This window comes from Petromyzon marinus, chromosome 1 (genome assembly GCF_048934315.1).
Source record: "Petromyzon marinus isolate PM22_M1 ecotype Great Lakes invasive population chromosome 1, UKy_Petmar_22M1.pri1.0, whole genome shotgun sequence".
In the NCBI taxonomy this organism is placed as follows: Eukaryota; Metazoa; Chordata; class Hyperoartia; order Petromyzontiformes; family Petromyzontidae; genus Petromyzon; species Petromyzon marinus.
In genome coordinates this window covers 31,373,511-31,393,294 of record NC_133667.1, presented here as the reverse complement: position 1 = coordinate 31,393,294, position 19,784 = coordinate 31,373,511, and the positions used below count along the sequence as shown (strand labels likewise).

Genomic DNA, 19,784 nt, shown 5'->3' with positions numbered 1-19,784 from the left:
TCAGTAATAGATTTTTACACATGCTAATTGATACTTTCATTGCGAGTGTAAGAATCGATTCAGATCAATCGATGAATCAATACACCCCGAGTAGAGTGAGATGAGGTTAGGTTAATGACAGGATTTAAGTTGTATATTAATAAAAAAATATTTTTTGCAATGTTTATGATAAACGATGGAACATGCAATGGCCCACTTAGGTTGGTGCTGTTAATGTCAGGCTGCCTTTATATACAAAGCTTTTTCAATTATTCAAAAGCAGCTGTCTCACAATTAACTCTGGCTTCATTTATTTTTTCCCATTGTAAACGGCAGCTGATTAAATACTCTATGTATTTAAAAATATAAAACCGGCACTGCTTTTGGTCGAGCAAAAGTGCTTACAAATGTTAAAGAGAGAGCAGATTGTTTTAGAGCGCTGTGCTTTAGTCTCTGTTGGCCATTGATTTGCGATCTTCCACCCCTTTTATATAACTCCCACTCTGGGTCTTTGTGCGTTGTGGTGGAGAGGAGGGGCTGAGTGGTGAGGGATGATGGCTGATGGCGGTGGCGGCGTAGTTAGGGGGGGGGTTGGAGGTAAAGGGCCCATATGTGTGGGTGGTTGGGTGCGGTGCCGGTTTGAGGAGCGATGCTCCGGCTATGTCTACTTATGTTAATGTGCCGATCGCTGGCAATGATTTTTCAATGATGCTCGGTGCGCAGACCCGTGCGTCTATTGGTCACTTGAAGCCTTTTGCGGAGGCTTAACCGCATCCCCCCCCCCAAGCACCCGTGCAACCGCCCCCTCCACCTTACATCCCCTCCTATCCCGTGCCCCGCCACAACCCGAGTCTAATGTTTGCTCCCAGCCGCCTGGGAAAGCAGCTTTCAGATGATAATTAGACGTTCCACTCGGATTAAAACTAATCCCCGCTTTCTGGAAATGGTTGATAGGATGCGTAGCAGGCCAGCTTAAGTGGAATGTTTTTGTGCGCGAGTTTCGAAAAGGGTTAACGAGTACAACTGCCCAACCTCGCGCACCTCACTCTCTGGGCCCAACCCCAAACACTTTCCTGCTACGCACACGGACTCAGTCTTTAAAAAAAAAAATTCTGCTTTGACTTTCTCTCGCTTGTTTGCGTCATTAGAGCTGAAGCGAGCAATCCGTTTAGCTGGTCTTAGTCAAGTGCAGCGTCCTGATATCAATAAACAGGGCAAACGCTGACATGCGTTTAAAATATAATGGTACTAATTCGTAGTGTTATGCCAATCCGCTGCTGGATGAAGATCTCCTGATGCCTTGTCGGTTTTGAGTGTCGTTTGACCGTACTTCACCCCAGTGGTCAGTGCGGGTCGGTGAATGGGCGCCCCAGAATTGGTTCAGATTTCACTCTACACTTGTATTATTAGCCATGGCTGGGAATCAAAGTAGGATGGCTGGGTTCGTAGCGCAATGCGCAATCCACTACGTTGCCACTTCCAATTAAACGTACAGCGTTGCTGAAATATCAGTATTTTTTTTACTTTGCAGCGAATGACACTTCACAAAGAGTATTTGGCTTCCACCGATTTGTCCACCGATTTGTGCACAGATTTGTGCACCGATTGGCATTCAGCAAACAAGACTTGGCTTAAAAAAAAACCAAGCAGCTTGGGAAGACAGTGAATAGTATTAATGGCATGCTCGTGTGTTATTTCCTCTTTGTTACGTTTCGCCAGATTGCTGTCGACCCTTCAGTATGCACCACGATTTTTGTTTTCCAATCGACTAAAGTGAGATCAGTCTTGCAGTTCATAGATATAACTACAGACGTAAGCCTCCACCTTTTACGGTATGCCTAGAGAGCAGCCGTGTGTGGCAGTGAAGAGATTTTTGGAGGATGCCATAATAATTTGAAGGCGACACGAATGAATCCTACCGCAGTGGTAACTGTGCAGATAGCGGCGTACCACGCCTCACGCCTAATGAACTGTTTTTTCCCCTCAACTTGCACCATCCCGTGCTCACACCCAGCAATGCGCACCCCCAAGGGAATTCACGCTGCACCCTCGGCGACCCCTGATTCACCCCACCTCCACTGCTCCCCCTGCTCCCGGTGTGCTTCTCCCTGCACGAACTCACTGGCGGGGTTGCGGTGTGCCGCGGATAAGGGGGGCACCCTCGGGTGTGGAGCATCATGTGTCTGGGCCCTAGGGTTTTGGCAGTGGGGGCGTTGGCATCGGTGCGTTACGGGGATTGAGGGGAGGGAGGCAGGGATGCTGGTTAGAGTTAATCCCTCCTGTCTGGGTAGGGGGCGGAGGCGAGAGGATTAAGTCTACAAAGCCCATCAATTCAGACCTAGCCCAACATCCCCCCCCCTCCCCTTGGCATGTGTCCCACTCTTGTTCTTTCGTACCCCCAACTGCCGCCCAACATCCCCCCTCTCCTCCCTTCCTTTGGGTGGGCTAGCGTGAGGTGTACTGATGTCTCGCCCCCCCCCGCCTCCTTGACCATTTTCCCGACACTCCACAGACACCACCCCCCCTACCATGCCCCCCATTAAGTGAAAGCCGAGTAAACATGGTGAACATCACGCAACCTGCGGAGATGATTAGGGAAAAAAGCCGTTTCTGCAGTTGTTTTGTTAATTTTGTTTCTTCTGGGCATGTTTTTTTAATTATTTCATTGTGAATTCTGCGCCCAACCCCCTCCCTCCTGCCCTCCCTCCCCCCCAGCATTTGTTTTTCTCGTGCGGTTATTTATTTATTTACTGGCTTCTCGATAACAGTGTGTGTGTGTGTGCCTGGAGGCGTTTATTACATGACTTGACAGAGAAGGCCCATTTGCAAAATTAATATTCAAAGAGACCACTTGCCTCTGCATGTAAAGCTCGCAAGCAGCGCAAGCGGTTGTCGGTAGCGGGGGCTCTGTTTTGCATGCATATATATTCTTCAAAAAATGCTAAAAACAATTTTATTTTCAAATTGACAGCCCCTGGCAACTTCAATTAGCAGACAGCGCTGCAGTGTGGCGTACGGGGGAAGAAAAAAAAACCCGTCATAGTCAAAAATATTGCCGGCATTGCGGCCTGGGGTGAGATCGGCAGACGCAAAAATCGACATAATTAACATGGCCTGCCGTTGCGATAATTTAACGCTTGCGGTAATTGCTGGTTAAAAATGCAGTCAGCTTGAAATGACCGAGTAAAATTAGCCCCCGTGGCCTCCCACCCCCGCTTTCAATCTTTAATGCGGCAGTTCATGGACCCGTTCCTTTGTCGCTTAGTCCTTTATGGTTGTATTCTCATAATATATGTATTTTTTGTTCGCACAGTATATTTATTCAATCTTATGAATGCGTATATAGCCGTAGAGGCTCAACACAATCCACCGATCGGAACGTGGTGCAAGACACGGGGTTTCATTCTTGGGCATCGCCAGCTGCAAAAAGGAGATTTGGTTTGGGGGGGGGGGGGGTTACGGTAAAGACTGCGTGCGATAGGAGGATCTGGTATCATATGGATCGTGGCACAATGCACGAGGAGATATGTCTCTCTCTCTCTCATATATGAACATCCTTTGGCTCACAGCATTTTGAAAGGATTTTTTTTTTATCTATGTAAAGAAGCAGTGGGTGGAGATTGAGAAAGATGGATGTGATGATGGTGGAGAGGGAGCTGAGGGAAGGGGAAAATGGTTTGGGGGTTTTGGTAGGGTGGGAGGTGTCTCGGAGTAGGGTGTGGGGTAGGGTCCAGGGTTGAGGGGAAAGGGTGTGCAGCATGGAGTAGGGGGTGGAGACACCAAGCACTGCCTGAGGGCGGATCTAATTATGTGTTGGGTTTGGCTCCTGGGCATCCTTCTGAAAGCACAGGGTCCTCCACTCCCCTCCCCCACCCCTTCCTTACCTCCAGAGGATTCAGTCTCAGCGGCTGATTGATGAAAAGTGAAGCATGGAGGGGGAGGGAAAATAATTTACTTTAGGCTAATGACAAGTAGTTCTGACCCATAATAATAATATCACCCAGTCAGCCGTGCACATAACAAAGAAGACCAAAGCCAAACTAAACATCACTGCAGCGTTATTTATTGCGCAACGGATTTTTTTCATTGTTAACTTTGGGGCATTAAAAACAGTCTCTGTTAGCGATAATGCAACAGTTTTTTTGATTAAAAATAATGATATTAATGCTGCTGCAGCAGCCAGTATTCTAGTTAAATATGGAATTGTATTTTTGTGTCAATGGACAGTAGGGAACTCGGCAAAAAAATTAGTACACCGTTAATGGTCGTATTTTGGTATTGAAATAATTTATATATAGTTTCTGCTTACATTGGATTTCAATTAATGTCACGTGAGCAGAACACACAAACTATTACTCATTTTGTTTACAATAATTTGAGAAAATACGCGTGTCAAACGTACACGTCTCTATAAACCTGCATATCATTTATGTTTTAGTTGTTAAGAAAGCATCAGCGTGGTGCGTGTTCTTTACAGAACGGGTTTTGTTGTTTAGACTCAAGCTGGCTGACGAATAGCGGCAGATTCGTCCTCAAACCTCACACCTCGTCCGCCGCCAGCCCTAGTGTCTGCCGTCCAGCGAAATTGTCAAAATAAAAAGAAAATTCCACTCCGTGGGGACATCCGCTCCAGGTGACGCGCGGCCACTACGTCTCCCTCCGCGCTGTGCACGGCCGTTTGTTAAACGGCGTCTTTGGGCGTTATTGATCAATAGGGCCCCCCTATTCCCCCCTCCGCCACTCCGTGCCTCCGTGCTACCAGACTTAGTGGGATGTCGGTGGAGTCTCCTGTGCCGGTTTTTAACCCTGCAGAGTTTTCAAGGTTCGCCGCCCGCTGTTTCCCAGCAGCGCCGTCGTCTTTTCAAACGGCCAAAGCGGTTTCATTTTCCGCTCGCCGGGACCGATTCTGGTCTCGTCCAAACCCCGTAGCGTGACCTTGTTTAAAGGGGTAAGAAGCGGGATGGGGGACATAGAAACACTTTGGGGGGGGGGGGCGGTGTGCAAAATAGTCAATGATCAAATAGACGTGAAACATGCTAAATGCTAAACCAGAATGAGTAACGATATCAGCATTTGTCTATCGTGCATTCTTACTCTAGCTCTGACCCCGTGATGTGAGGGAAGGCTGCGACGCACGTCGCTTAATTCTGTTAATGTTTCAAAGCTCCCTCAAACGATTGCAGACAGTTTTTATGTGAACGATAATAATTTGGAAAATTAGTTTGCGTGCAGGTTTCAAGGTGGATTATTGCGTCGCAGGATTGAGAGAGGTGGCGGCAGTTTGGGAGAGGCCTTCATCCAGCAGTGGATTAGCCTTAGCTAATAATGATGACGATGGTAATGTGAATTTAGAAGAGGGGGATTGAGTTTTCAGCAGTGGGGGGGGGGCTCGGCCCCTTCCAGCCCCCCCACAAACGCTACGGGGCTGTTCTGGCCAGGGCCGATGCTATCTCGCCAGACGCACTGGTGCCGGATAATAGTCGCTCGCTGTTCCCCGTCCTGACATCTTCTTAGATCCCCCTCCCCGAGGGCGGTGATGCAGCCGGGCTCGTTAGCATAATTACCACGCTTCACAGATCCTCAACCCTACCTTGTGCCAACCCCCCAACCCACGCACTGTATTCTTCACCTTTCCTCGTAGATTTACCTGGGTCGTGGGGGGGATTTTTTTTGTCTTAGTATATACATTGGGAGTTTTTGTGTCTAAATATTTTGTAATTATTATTAGTAGCATTGCACTGGTAATACCAGGCGGTCACATTTGTTGATGACTTTACCAACAAGAGTGTTCATTTTGAAAGTGCCTCCGAATATGATCCTTTTTTTTATTAATTAGAATTTTCATTTCTCCCTCTCTTTTTTTATCAGCGTACATGCAGGTTGCTTAAAACTCGAAACAATTATTCTCAACTTTATTCCTTAGCTCACATTTTGTGTTCCTTTGAGGTTTATAAAGTCGGCGTAAATTTGCCAGTAAATATATAACTTCATTACAACCTGGATGAATTCATGCAATACCATGAACCGGTGCAACTAAACCTTTAATTGGTTGTTAACTCAGGCCAGTTCATGCGTCTTCGCCCTTATGAAGCCATAACCCCGACTGAAGTGGCAGCTCAGTGTGGTACCACAAATATGTGTTTGTACATCATCGTTCATTCCTATGATGTGTTTATAAACTAGGTAAGAGCCCAGTGAAAAGGATCCCTTTTATTCAAAGGAGGCTTGAGGAAATGCCATGGAAATGTTGCACGTATTATTACGTGTCCATATATAAGCTACGGAGTGCGAAATATCTGTGCACCTGGCTTAATATACACTCATGTAAATGTGACAGTCGTGTATGTATAAAATAAAAGAACCAGGCAGATTTGCTTTGATGATAACATTGATGTCGCCATCAGCTACCATAAGTTACAATGAATGTTATCATTCAAGGGCATTATATCCACCCAATATGTTATTTAACTTTGCATGAGGGTGAGGCCAGTCAAGTGATCTCAGTGAATTTGTCTGATTGGATTCCAATAGTCTAGTCGCATAATAATTGTGACTGTGATTTGCCAACATTGCCTTTAACACTGCATTTTATTTTCTGCGAAAGAATGGTCATTGCCCGAAACATCACCTTTTATATGTTATGTTTTCTTTTCATGCGGTGCTGTTGATGAATGTGAGTTTTCGTATTAATTATGCTTGTGCACCACTGCCAATGCAGCAGCAGCAGCAAATTATAATTTGTTTAACTTTAAAATGGCGGTCAATGCCCTGGGCAGGAACCTAAGAACCTCAGATGAAGACTGCACAGGCTGTGTGTGAACCACAGGCCCGCTCACCCGGCAGTTGAAACGTGTTTGGGAAAAAAAAATTAATGTCTGAGGCGAGCACCTTCTGCTTCTTTTTGTGCTCAGCAGCAGCCTTTAAATAAAAATAAAAAAGTTCCGCCTTGTTTGGAGCCCTAGTAATTTTACAGGTCGGCAACATTTTCAAGACCCATTGTCCGACCTCAAAATAATACAACAGCAGTTATCTGCCAGCCGGTCGCCTCAGTAAGTGGGGGGTTTTAGAAGCCTGTGGCGGCTGCCCTAAATGCCTAACCTAAGTCTGAACACATGATCTGCCCCGGGCAAGCATACACAGGTGCTTATCGCACCCGTAAAACCCTCTCGTGTATTTTTGCATACATTACTAATTGCATAATCGGCTGCGCGCACCCAACTCTCCAGGCCCATGAAAAGAAAGCGGCAGCGAGATGCATTTTTTTTATATACATAAATTCCTCTCCTTTTGGAGGAGGCGTGGGGCTGGGGTCAGAGTTAGCGGTGTCGAGCACGCGGTGCATCGGTATGTTTTTGCTTGCTCCTGGAGCCGTATGTTTTTGCTTGCTCCTGGAGCCCATTGGCTGCAAGATGGTGTTTCACTGAGCATGGGAGATGCAAATTAACTAGTGGTGGTGTCGGTAGTGGTGGGGCCGGTCCTCATCCTCCCAGTCACGCCATCTTCTCGACACGCGCTACAAAGCTGAAAATAAGAGCCAGCGCCTCGGCCTATTGCCTACACTTGACCAACTGTGCCCTGTAAATTTCGCTTAATATGCATCCAAAAAAAATCCACCACTTGAAAAAATAAAAAAGCTGGAAAATGTTCAGGCATGCAAATCATCAAACGGTCATTGCTAAAGTTAATAGAGATTGCCCCGTTAAATGCATTTGAAAACCAGTTCTGCTTCTGCTTAATGTTTCATTTTACAACTGTACAATACTAATGGGAGCGGAAGAGGATGAGGTTTTCGAATGGCCACCAACATCGGTCAGGCTCCTGGTTTTTGTAGACGCCCCACTCCATTTGTGTGTGCGTGTCTGGAGACCTTCATTTTGATGTGGGAAGCCAGAATGTGTTTAGTCTTTCACTCCCCCGCCCCCCCCCAACTTTCCCGTGCACCAATGCGCACATGTGGGGCAGCTGGCGTGCGTGCACGGCTGCTGTTGGGTTCCCTTCTCTGAACAGTCACAGCGCACAAGTGGTGCTTGCCAGAGCAGGGGATGCACTTAGGATAAGCGAACTATGGTGGGGGGGGGGGGGATGGGGGGTGAGAAATAAGGTGATAAACAAGAGAAATACGTCAGCAACTAAGATGCGTTTGCTTGTATCTCTCTGATGCGTTTTCAGGTTGTGCTGCGTGTTGTTCGTCACGATGCCCCATGCATCGCTCCACGTGATGGGAGCTTCTTTGGTAACGAAGAAACTCCCATCATGTCGAACAACACGTGGCGCAACCTGAAATCGCAAGTGAAACTGAATAAGATTTAATCTGATGAACAGTGGACCTTAAGGATCAGTGCGCACCCTTGCTATATTCATACGGACGGACGAGGCAAAGCTTGGACTGGTTTTTGAAAATACGACTCGGCTACCCGATGTTTTGGGAGAAAACCATCCACAAACGGTGTGGCACCTGAATATTGATTTGTGGCAAAGTGGAGAAAATCGCTGCAGGGCAAATTGAACGGGAGTGGTGTTACTTGGTGAGAAATCGCGAGAGGAAGGGAAGAGAAAAATTGGTGGTGGGAATGCACGTACATAGATAGCCCCTTTGGAGGTTATTTGAACATACTTCATCTCACCAGTCAATGCGCGTTTGTGAAGGGTTAGGTGGGTGGGGGATGGGTAGGGGGGGGGGGGAACTGCCAGGACCGGTTCAATAACTCCAAAATTGTCAGCTGTGCCTGGGAATTGAACTCGGGGCGCAGGGTTCACAGTGGTCTGCACGAACCCTTGCCGCTTCTGCTCCACTCCAAATAATCATAATAATAACAGTGACTCCCGTTTAGAAATAAACCTGTATTTGTCGGCATCTGGGTGCCTTGATATAGAAAAAGTATTGAGTGAGCTGCGATCAGGTTTACTCCGTTTAAATCGTAAGGGATCAACGCCACCATTCTGGTCTCCAAGGGCATGCGACTTTATTGCTTTCAAAGATACTGCTTTTCATAAAATAGGGCTATTCGTGTGGTATGTATTACCGTATTTAAATAGGGCACACATTTAATTTTTATCAGCATTATAATTTATTGAACTTTACATTGAAAAGTTTTATTGAACGCTCCTTTATAACCTGCTCTAATATTGTAATATTACAGCGGGCGTGCAGTGCATGGCGTGAACACAGCTCCCACATGTTAATTACATACACTTTATTAATTTATCTATTGGTAGGAGAGTTTTGTAAATTAATTTCTTGCCTTCTGTCTCCCCTTCCCCCTTGCCTGAATGCAAATACCACTGCACGCATGCGAAAAAAATCTCAACCACAAACACAACATGCTTGTGGTCACCCTCAACCACAAACACACAAAAATGCATGCACGCAACACGCACGCACGCACACAAACTGTCCACCATAAATACACGCACGCACCCTCCAACCAACACACACCCGTTCGTCCGCGTGTCTGCGCACGGATGGACGAACGACTCGGCCGCACCCCTTCCTTCAACGAACCTCGTGGCCTAAAAAACACCTCCGCTGCCCACCTCGTTCTTCCCGGCGAGCAGCACCAGCTGCAGGCGCAGCACCTGTCCCACGCGCACGCTCCTCCGGTGCCGCTTCCCCCGCACGCCGCCGGCCTGCCCGGCGCCGGGCTGCCCCCGATGCCGGGCAGTAGTGCGGCTAACGCGGCGGGGCTGCTGGCTCTGTCCAGCGCGCTCGGGAGCCAGGCGGCCGCCGCCGCCGCCGCCGCCCACCTGCAAGCACTCAAGGACGACAAGAACCACGAGGTCGACCACAGAGGTGAGAGGAAGCTCGGCCTCGGCCGGGGTGAGCCGAGGGCGTGACATGCGGAGGACGCTGACGGGCGTGGAGGACGTGACCGGACACTGCGCCGCGTTGTTGAACAAATGGTTTTCGTCGTGCTGCGTTTGGCAGTGGTGCACAATGATTAACATTCATCAATAACACTGGCCTTAAAATGAAAAAAAAACTGAACATCATTCTTGCACTATGAAGAAGGGCCATTGCCCAAAACGTCACCTATTATATATTTTTAACGACACACACGATGTTATCGGTGAATAGGTTGAGTTGACTGCTATGTAGGTTTTCACAGTTACGCTTTATAGTGCTCTGATGTGTTTTTGGGTTTGTGCCGCGTGTTGTTCGGGTAAGCTAGCAGCACATGGAGAGAAACGTCGGACACTGTGCTGAACAACACATGGTACAACTCGAAAACACATCAGAGGGAAAGGACCGGACGTTGGCTGAATCCACAAAGCGTGCGGCTTTTATCAAATCTTAAAACACCTCGCAGTTATTCCCATAACACCCTCACGTCCCGTCCCTGATGGGCGTTTAAACTGTACAATGGGCAAGCGATGTTGAATGTTAACAGCAGGGGAACGTGAAAATATTTATAATGTAACGCCCGCTGCTTGTGCTCCTGTGTGTTTTTTTTATCTCTTGCCAATGCTGCTGCTGCTGATTTACCTGGCATCAGAGAGAGAACGCAGCTCGGTGAGTACCCACGTGGATTGATCACACACAAGACGGCTTGCATTCCTACACCGCGGTACAATTAGCTTTGTTGGACGACACAGAAGGAAGCTGGGATTGTTTGAATTTGCTTTTGAAGCCGGAGGAAATAAGAAGGAAACAAACCTCCAACAAGGGCAGGAAAAGCTTTCCCAAACATTCTGCGTCCTTGCCGCACGCATGCACACGCGCGCATACGTACACGCACGCACACACACGCAACATGCGCATGCACATCCACGGCAAAGCGTCGGGAGGGAATTGGTTGGGGGGTGGGGGGAGCTGACTGGTGGTGCGGCTGGGTTGTGAGGTGGAGGGAGCTCTCTTGGAAGTGAATTGCTCCCGAGAGCGTGGTTATAATTTGCCCTTCTGGCGAGCCTTCAGACGGATGGCTGGGAGGAGGAACGCAGCGTTCGCCACTCGCACTCCACCAATTATTAAATCCGTACCCCACCCCCCCACCACAAAACTCAGGTGCTCCCATATTGACCCACTGCAAACCTAGACACACCTCCCCCAGACCCATGGCCTCCCTCTTGATCTGCTTCCTTTCTCCAACCTCCAACCCCCCCCCTCCCTTCTGAACCTCCCATCCCCCTCTTTCTCCTCCTGGCTCCCCTAACACCCCTCCCCCCCACCAATTGGACTGCCCGCCCCTTCTTCCCCCACCCGCACTCCCTGACAGCCAACTGCTTACCCTGAGTGGCAGCCACTTTGTTAGGCTTCCTCCTGGCAGGAGGGGCTGCCCAGTCGGTTTGGCGCGCGCCGGCAAGCAGCCAGCAGGGTGGCCACATAGCGCGGTGATGGCGAGCCAGGGGGAAGGGAAGGCCGCGGGGCAGGGGAGGCTGTGGACAGGGCAGGGCCTGCTCTGCTTGGCCTTCGAGGAGGAGGAGGAGGAGGGCTGTTTGGACCTCAAAATCTCTTCAGTTCCCATGGACCGCTGCCAAGCCCAACTGGGGCAAACACAGAAGCTTGCTTCTGGCAGCAGATTCCTAGTTGCTTGGCCCCATGAGATGGCGAGATGTGTGTGTGTGTGTGTGCGGGGTTGGGGGAAAGTGAGGGAGGGAGGGAGGGAGTGAGTTGGTAATGGGTCCGTGGGTCTCTTGAGGATTGCAATCTCTATGATGTGTTGAGGGGGAGGAGGGGAGGGGGAATTTTCACTCCCTTTTTTTCCGTGCATCACTCCCCTTGCACTCCTCCCGCCCATTTTTATTACCATTCTTTGTGTAAAAAAAAAACAATCCCGTAAAACCCTCATTTATTCCATTTCTGTCTGCCAGCCGTCCGTGGCGGTCGTGCAACGATATGGGTGCATGCATACATACGTGCGTGCAGACGTACATGCATGCGCTTAAATTTAAATGAACCCTGGATCCTGACGAAACGGCTTAGACAGGTGCGACCTCGCTCCAACATGCCTGTTGATTGGGCTGGAGTTCATCAATTCCCACTCTCGCCGCCCCTCCTCTCCACCGAGCCAAACCCCGTGTACACCCTTCCAAGATTAAATCAGATTCCCCATTCCGATAAGATGGCAAAGGAGCCCACGTTGACCCATAGTGCTGGAAAAAAATGTGTGGGTATTTCATCATCATGGACATGGAAAAATCTGATCTTGTGGCCACTCGTTTTTAATCTGCATGGCAACAATCAAGCAGTTGGCTCGAAATATATACTGCGTGCACGTACGCTTGCTTGTGTGCATAGATGCAAACGCACTCGGTGCAATATATTCGGCGAGTGAGTCAATGCAGATGATGACATGGCCATATAATTGTTCATTCACGGGTGCAAATGTGGTGTATGTATGTCTTTGGTGCAGGGGTTCGTGGGGGAGCAGTGGTGTCGCGGTTCATAGCGCACTGCGCTACGAACCCGGCGACCCGAGTTCGATTCCCGCTAATGGCCAACACCGGTGACGATTATCTTAACCGGTCCTGAGCCTCTCCTAGGTTGACTCAGCCTCAAATAAGTACCTGGTGCGGTGTGTACACATTGCCACTAGGGAGACAAAGGCGGTCGGGTGTGGTGCTGGCCACCCACCCCCCTGGTGTATCGTGCCGGATTTCATAGGTGCGCGCTAACAGCACTTGTCCCCACTGTTAAGGCTATAGGGGGGATCTTTGTCTTTGGTGCAGGGGTTGGCTCCCTGTGCTACCAACTGGGTGACCCAAGTACCATTATTGCCTGTGGTTAACATCATTATCAAGCGGTATTTGAACCGGCATTGGACATCCTCTTGGTCTACCAAGCGTTAACAATCAGCACTTGAAAGACAAAGGCGGCCAGGCATGGGGCTGGCAACACCACCCTCTTGTGTGGTATGTTGGACTTCATTTCGGCACTTGGTAACAACACTTGCCCCAGAAGTCATAGTCTTGTGTGTGTGTATGTATCAGGACTGGAAGCTACCCATCTTCATCTATATATCATATATCAATTGTGCAACGACCACGACATGTAGAATATACATTATTAAGCATATGTCGCGTCTGTTTGGCTTCCCTTCAATTGACGTCACGCCATGACAATTGTAACGTCCACACACGTAACCTGTGCCACGATGAATTACATTTTTTGGATTATCTCCACTCGTAATTTAGAGGTTGTTTATTTATTTATATATATTTTTGCGTGATTTCTTTGGCATGATGTGCCCCGCCAGGCTTTGTGAGCGTGCCTGCTGGCTCCCGGTACAGACAGCAGGCTCGCTCGCAAATACACAGCGGTGCCTTTGGCTGCAGCCCACGATACCAATTCGTGCAGGAGGGATTTTTGTATTTTTTCAACAAATAAAATGGCAAGGCCCGCCGCTCCCTGCGCCAGGGAGTTATACGACCAAAGGAAACACGACACAACTGCAGACGCTTATCTGCTGGTGATTCACCCGATAGCAATGGCAGGACGCAGATTTCCGCAGCGATGCTTATCCTGCAGTATCCAGCAATTTCCCCGCGTAGGGGCTCGCTCCCCGGGTGGTCACTGCAACATGCGACGCCGGACACGCGGTGGCATTGATATTTACAAGGCCACAGCTTGCTGATGAATATCCGTGAAGTGGAAGCTAGTCCAAGTTTATGACCGTTTATTGAACAGATACTGCTGAGCAGCGGAAATGTGGATGGGATGCATTTAAAGGAGATTACATTAAAAAAAAGCTTGTGGAATGTGGCCCCCATCTTGTCAGATCTCAGAGGCCAAGGAGGGTTTGAGCCTGGAATGTGTTTTGATGGGTGATCACCATTCCAACGAGGTTGTCATCGGCGCTTGCGGGATTGTGCTACTCGTTGGGCAACAGAGGGCAGTGCAATAAAATCAATTGTTGTACTGTGGTTCTATGCTCTCCACTTTCACCAACCCACTCACGAGCATGGTGATGGTCAAACCAACCCCTATCGCCGACACCGAGTGGAGGAAAGCCTTCATCCAGCAGTAGATTGACAAAGTGCGGTACATTATTACCTATACCTGTTATTCAACATATTGGTCAGGTATTTATCCATTTGAGCAATGAAGGAATGTGTCTTTTAAAGGCCGTTTTGTAAGTCTGTAAAAATTATGCTGCCAATAGACAGCAAGTATAATCTAGTAAAGTGTGTGTTTATTATTAGTATACAAGGTGAAAGCGATTGGAATGATATGAGACACTTTGCAAGTAAGACCTGCGTGTCTTACACATGTGTAGGTGATTTGGTTAATTTAACGTGGATGATGACCCATTAATAGCTTTTCTGGGTTTTTTTGTTACTGAGAAAGCATAATATAATACAGTAAGTTAAGTTATTCTTTCACCTGGCCACGAGGTGTTGTTTGCTGGGCGGTTCACAGGTCGTGGTGTGTGAAAGCATGGGTTCATGTGCTGACAATTAGGCTCCTTATAATGAGACCATTGATGCAAGCCAGATTATTTTTAGACACCAAGGCCATATTTTTCTTTATTATTTCTCAGCAGGGAAAACAACTCGACTTTGCTCCAACCGAACAAGCTGACAAACGTTGTGTTCATATTTTGTATGTTTTGGCATTTGAAGCTGTTTAAATTGTAAAGGCTTATGTAATGTGAGGATTAACATAATTTATGAAAACGAAAAACTCAACTTTCCGGGAATTAGGGGTGGAACAATTATGCCGCCTTCCCCATACTGTTCGATTGTCACAATTCAGAGCCACAATCCGATTCAAGAATCTATTTTTTTAACATTGTGTAAAATAGCAGCACATCTTGTGGCTGCAGCAATGCAGTTAGCCGATTACCTACAACACATACGATTGTGGAAAACTGTTGCACAACCAGTTCTATGCATCCATCCTGATATTAGGAATCGATATTAATCAATGAATAAATGCATGGAAATAAAACAATTGCACTTTCACTGTGGCATGGGGTATGAAACGATACCAATGAAGGCCCTTTCATTGCTCTGTTGGCTGCTCATGTGGCCAGGGAGGACTATTTTAGCGCTTGGTATTTGCGAGCTAACTCCGGCAGCGTGGCATGCACGCGGTGTTCGTAGCGCGGTGCCCAGAGCTTTCTCAATTATCACCTCCACCAGCTTCTAGTCTGGAGCCAGCACGGCAACCGATCCCTGCTATGGCCGGAACCCTGCGGCACATGAGGCCCGGCCCGTGGGGACTCATAACGAGCCATGTGTGTGTTGTGAGATAGGGGAAGGGGGGAGAGGTTTTAGGGTGAGCGAATGGGTTTCAGCGATGGGGGAGCAGGAAGGGGAAGTGGCTGAGAAGAAGAGGGAGCTGGGGTTGGGAGGAGGCAGCCACAATAGCAACAGTGCAGATGTGTTAAGAGGACCCAGGCAAAACATCGACCCAATTATGCCTGCGATGAGCCATAATGCTGTGGCATTGTAAATGCAATTAGCAAGCAGTGTAAACTATAATTACAGTGTGACAAGTTAGTGAAGTGTCTGTATGCCACTGTGCTACTCATTTAATGTGCACACCTTTTCCTCTGCCACAGGTGTCGTTAGGAGAAGAGAATGTGGAGGTAGTGTATTGTACTCGGGTGGTATGCTTAATGCAGGGCATTTTGAGGAGGTGGTCATGAGACATTGTGTTAGCAGGATGGGTGTTTGATGAACTGCATTAACTAGTTTGTGGAACAGTAGATATGTGAAGTTTACAGTTAAGATATGGGTCGCAGAGTTGGATGTTAAAAATGCAACTAGAAATTACGTTTCTGGCCTTTTGAATACAAGCGCATTTTAGCAAAACAGGCACAGGAGGGGCAACCAGAAGTCGTAGACTAAGGAGAAGAGAAAAAAACTCAGATGGCAGGATTTTGTAAAAAAGCGGCCCTTGGAGGCTGGGCGGCGTTGACTTTACTACAATTACACGATCGAGCAGAAGGACGGAAGCGATGGTGTGGTGTGATGGTGACCTTGGCCCAAGTTATGCCTCTTTATTGTCATTTAATATATTTGTGTGGGTAGCCAGGCAGAGCTTGCCAGGTGTTGTAGGCGTGGGACTGCAAGAGGTTATCAGGAGATTGCAGGTTGTGTTTTGGTGGAGTAAAGTATGAGTACTCCCACCTCTTCCAAGCTGTCTCTGCAGCTTGGAAGAGTAGGCCAGAATTCCTTCTATCAGGGCTTTCCAGAGCTCCATTTAGTGGAGGCCCTTATGCCAGCATTGATGTGACCAAGACATTATAAAACTGCACCATTTTCTGTTATGCATACTGTGTAACTACACAACAGTGTAATCATAATTAATATAACAAAAATAGTAAGAGTGGGTGGAGAGTTGTGTCATAAAACATGTTCTGGTTGCATAAACGAGCTTTCTGGTTATAAAAAAAAAACACTGGGCAATGCGCAGTAAGATTTTCTGCTGACCTTGCTTAATGGGAGGACAACCCCTTATTACGGTTGCTGAGCTCTGCACCAATTAAGTAAATTGGTCAGAGGGTTCTGCAGCTCTGTAGGGCACAATTAGTGACCTAACAGATCCCGCCCAAAACCAGTCCCTTGGTTTTGAAAATCGTATTTATCTTGCTGGGTTTTTCTTTCTTTTTTTATATAATTTTCCCCGTTATTCCCAAAGTCTCACATGGTGCTTTAACCTCACAAGTGGCCGTTAGATATCACGGATTATTTTTCCCGTTGTCTTCAGTGCAGTGGCGCTATTAGGCAATTTGAATTAGGCTCGGCCGATTAACTCTATTAATTGCGCCAGTCAATTTGTGCCTCGAGCGTGCTAGATTAGGTCATCCCGAGGCAATCGGTTAATTGGACAATCGATCGCTACCGGTCTCAAGCGCGCTCGCGTTGCTAGTCTGAGATCTCTGAGCACACAGGGCCTTGTCTGCCACGAAGCAAAACTCTCGGATGGGAGCCATCATGACTGACCCAACCCAGCGATTCCATCTCACAACGATGGAGGCTCCCGATTTTGGCCCAGCCGCAAAGATCTGACTTGGTTGACAGGTTACGTTTTGTCAGAGGCCAGCTTATTTTACAGATCTCTGCTGTGGAGGTCACTGCCCCTATTACTACACCATTGAACAATCACTGCCACTAAACTACATCAATGAATGACAACACATTCAGCTGAGCTGGGGCTATCAAGTACATATAAACTAATTAACATGAATCACTCTGAGCCTAGATGATTTGAATGTCTCGCCAGAAAGCATCTCTGTTTGCTCACCAAATACTGAATAGTTTGAGTTGCTAAAATAAGTTGTTTTGTCTTAACTGGTTGTGTGAAAAGTCATGCCCAAAGCAATTTGATGGATTGTCACGATCGGAGTTCGCGATTTCATTCAAGAATTCGTGTTTTTTTACACATCGCGGTGAACGCATCACATGTAGTGGATGTTGGGGTCACATTAACAAATAACATAAGAGCACGTAAACATCTAAAATGTAAAATTCCTATGCCCATGATTCTATGCATGTATCATGTGAGTGTAAGAATCGAATTAAATCAATGAATCAATGCACTGTTACGCTCTGACTATTATTGCTACTCTATTAATATACAAAATCAATATTGACAGTGCAGAGTAAATACGGTACGTTGTTATTTTCACACTAATTGCCTAGGCAACGGTTTTGGCGTTGGTCTTACGCAACCCACTTAGCTCCGTTCGTTTAGGGCTCGCTTCTCAAACCAACTTGCCCAGGCACGAGCGTCCTCCATACGAGCGCTCATTACCTTGCTGCGATTCGGATGGAATAACACCCGGAAAACGCTTCGCAATACTAGCGAGGAGGTCAAGAAGCCAGGAGAAGCACAAAGGGCTGTTTCGGCGCTCGGGCGGCATTCAGAAACAAGACAAAGCGAAGGCGGCGTTTGGTTCGGTGTCGGCGGTTTTAATCGCAGCCCTGCCGCCGCTGCGAACCTACTAGGATTATTACATCGACCATGTTCGGCAGACTGCGAGTGTCGCTCGAACACGGCATCCTCCCATGTAGAAGAGAGCTGTGGCACGTACACCGTCTATCCAGAGACCCTGCAAGCCAGCCCCTTTGCATTTTGACAGAGAGAGTGGGGCGGTCGGCTGGGGAGGAGGGAGAGGGAATGAGGCAATGGCTCGAAGGTAAATGACACCGCTCGTTAACGAGGCAAAATGCCATCCGCGCGTTGGCTCTCTCCCTCTCCCCCCTGCTCCCAGCAAAGGCCCAGCTTGTGGGCTCACTGAAAGCGGCCCAGCGCCCAAGCGGCTCGCCAATTAGCGTAATGAAGCGATTGTTGGATAATTACAGTGGGGACCGGGTTTTGTTCGTCGCTCCAGCAGAGTGCAGGAGCGAACAAAAAAATAAATGTATTCATAAATGAAAGAGGGACCTTTTATCTGAGACCGCATGCCTCTGATGGTGTCATTAAGCATACAGATATTGACGTAATGCCTGCCGGTGATTTGGGGGGAAAGAAATCACTACCATTTTATTTTTGCCATGACTGAGGGGTTGACGTGTAGTGGCTTGTCAGCGAGCATGAGACGAGGCAACGGTGGTTTGGAAATCTTTTATTCATCAGAGCCCAAAGCACGGTTAATGGGCCAGCAATCTGATCATTCCCTGTGCATTACAGGTAACAATCACCTACAATCCAAGCCCTAACACAGCTGCTCAGCGCTTCGAGGAATGAATGCTAACGAAATGATTATTTTTTGGGGCCAGAGAAGACATTGTGGTATGGTAGCACGGGTTGCTTGATGACCTCAGTTGCCCGATGACAAGTCGCCAATCAAAAGGACGCACGCCGCTTCGTCCGGGGCTTCGTATTTGGCGTGGGAGCACCGTGCAAGTGGGGTCACAAGTTCACGGGGTGACGATCGTGTAAAACTTCCCAGGCACCATTGTGCACCTTAAAACCCTCGCTCTTCCTGCTGAACACGTAAAGCACGAAATGGAGATTGGCCTATAGTCCACATTTGTGTTGGGTGTGTTTTTTGTTGTTGTTGAGAATCTGATTGATCGTACGTACCGTGGTCTATGGTAAAGAAATGCTGCCATGCCCGGCTTTTGTAGGGTATGAAAAGGCATTTGATTCATTGGAAGCTGATTCGGTCATCCAAGGTGTCACACACCAAGGCCTGAATAATATAAGATATAGATTATGAAAAGAAATGGAAGCGATGAAATAGCTACACTGAGACCCTGCAAAGAATGTATCCGAAGTCAGATATTTTCTGAAATGTGATTTCAGAAATAACTGTCTCACGTTTTCATACGACGTGGTCATTATAACAGCCAAAGGAAATTGACTGCAGCAAATGATTGCGGAACCTAACAAAGGTGGAGAGACAAAAGGAAATAATTGTGGAGAGAAACAGCTGAAAAACAGTGGGCCACCGGTGAGTGACCGTGCTAAAGATACACATTGGCACGTATGCCTATTCCAATTATATATTCTTGGTTCTTTCGGTAAAGTCACGTAGAAGGGAACAATAAAATAATACAAATATCAAACAATAAAATTCTCACGAAGTTTCGACTGCAACAAAAGCGATCATCAGGTTTTCACAATCTCCCACACCTGATGATGATTGCTTGTGTTGCAGTCGAAACGTCGTGAGAATTGTATCGTTTTGTTTCCCTTCTAGGTGACTTTACCGAAAGAACCAAGACTATGAATCCCTGCAGTCACGAAAGCTTTAAATCAAACCTATTCCAATTGTTGAACACAGGCCAGGGTTACAACAATTAAACCATGACAGCGGGTTGGAGTGATTTTGGAAATATTAAAATGTTGGTCATGACAAGCAACAAAGCAGTGTGCCTCAGAGGAAAGATTTCAATCGGTGCTTATTACC

General features: G+C 47.6%; 1 protein-coding gene across 4 annotated transcripts in view; it reads left to right on the top strand.

The window, feature by feature from the left end:
• Positions 1-19,784, top strand: part of LOC116940019 (transducin-like enhancer protein 4) — a 65,371-nt gene that overhangs the window by 24,557 nt on the left and 21,030 nt on the right. For all 4 annotated transcript variants that reach the window (XM_032949260.2, XM_032949240.2, XM_032949249.2 and 1 more), the window contains exons 7-8: positions 9,535-9,769; positions 10,473-10,489. In XM_032949260.2, the coding sequence (XP_032805151.1) occupies positions 9,535-9,769; positions 10,473-10,489 (252 nt within the window). The remainder of the gene's footprint in view (positions 1-9,534; positions 9,770-10,472; positions 10,490-19,784) is intronic.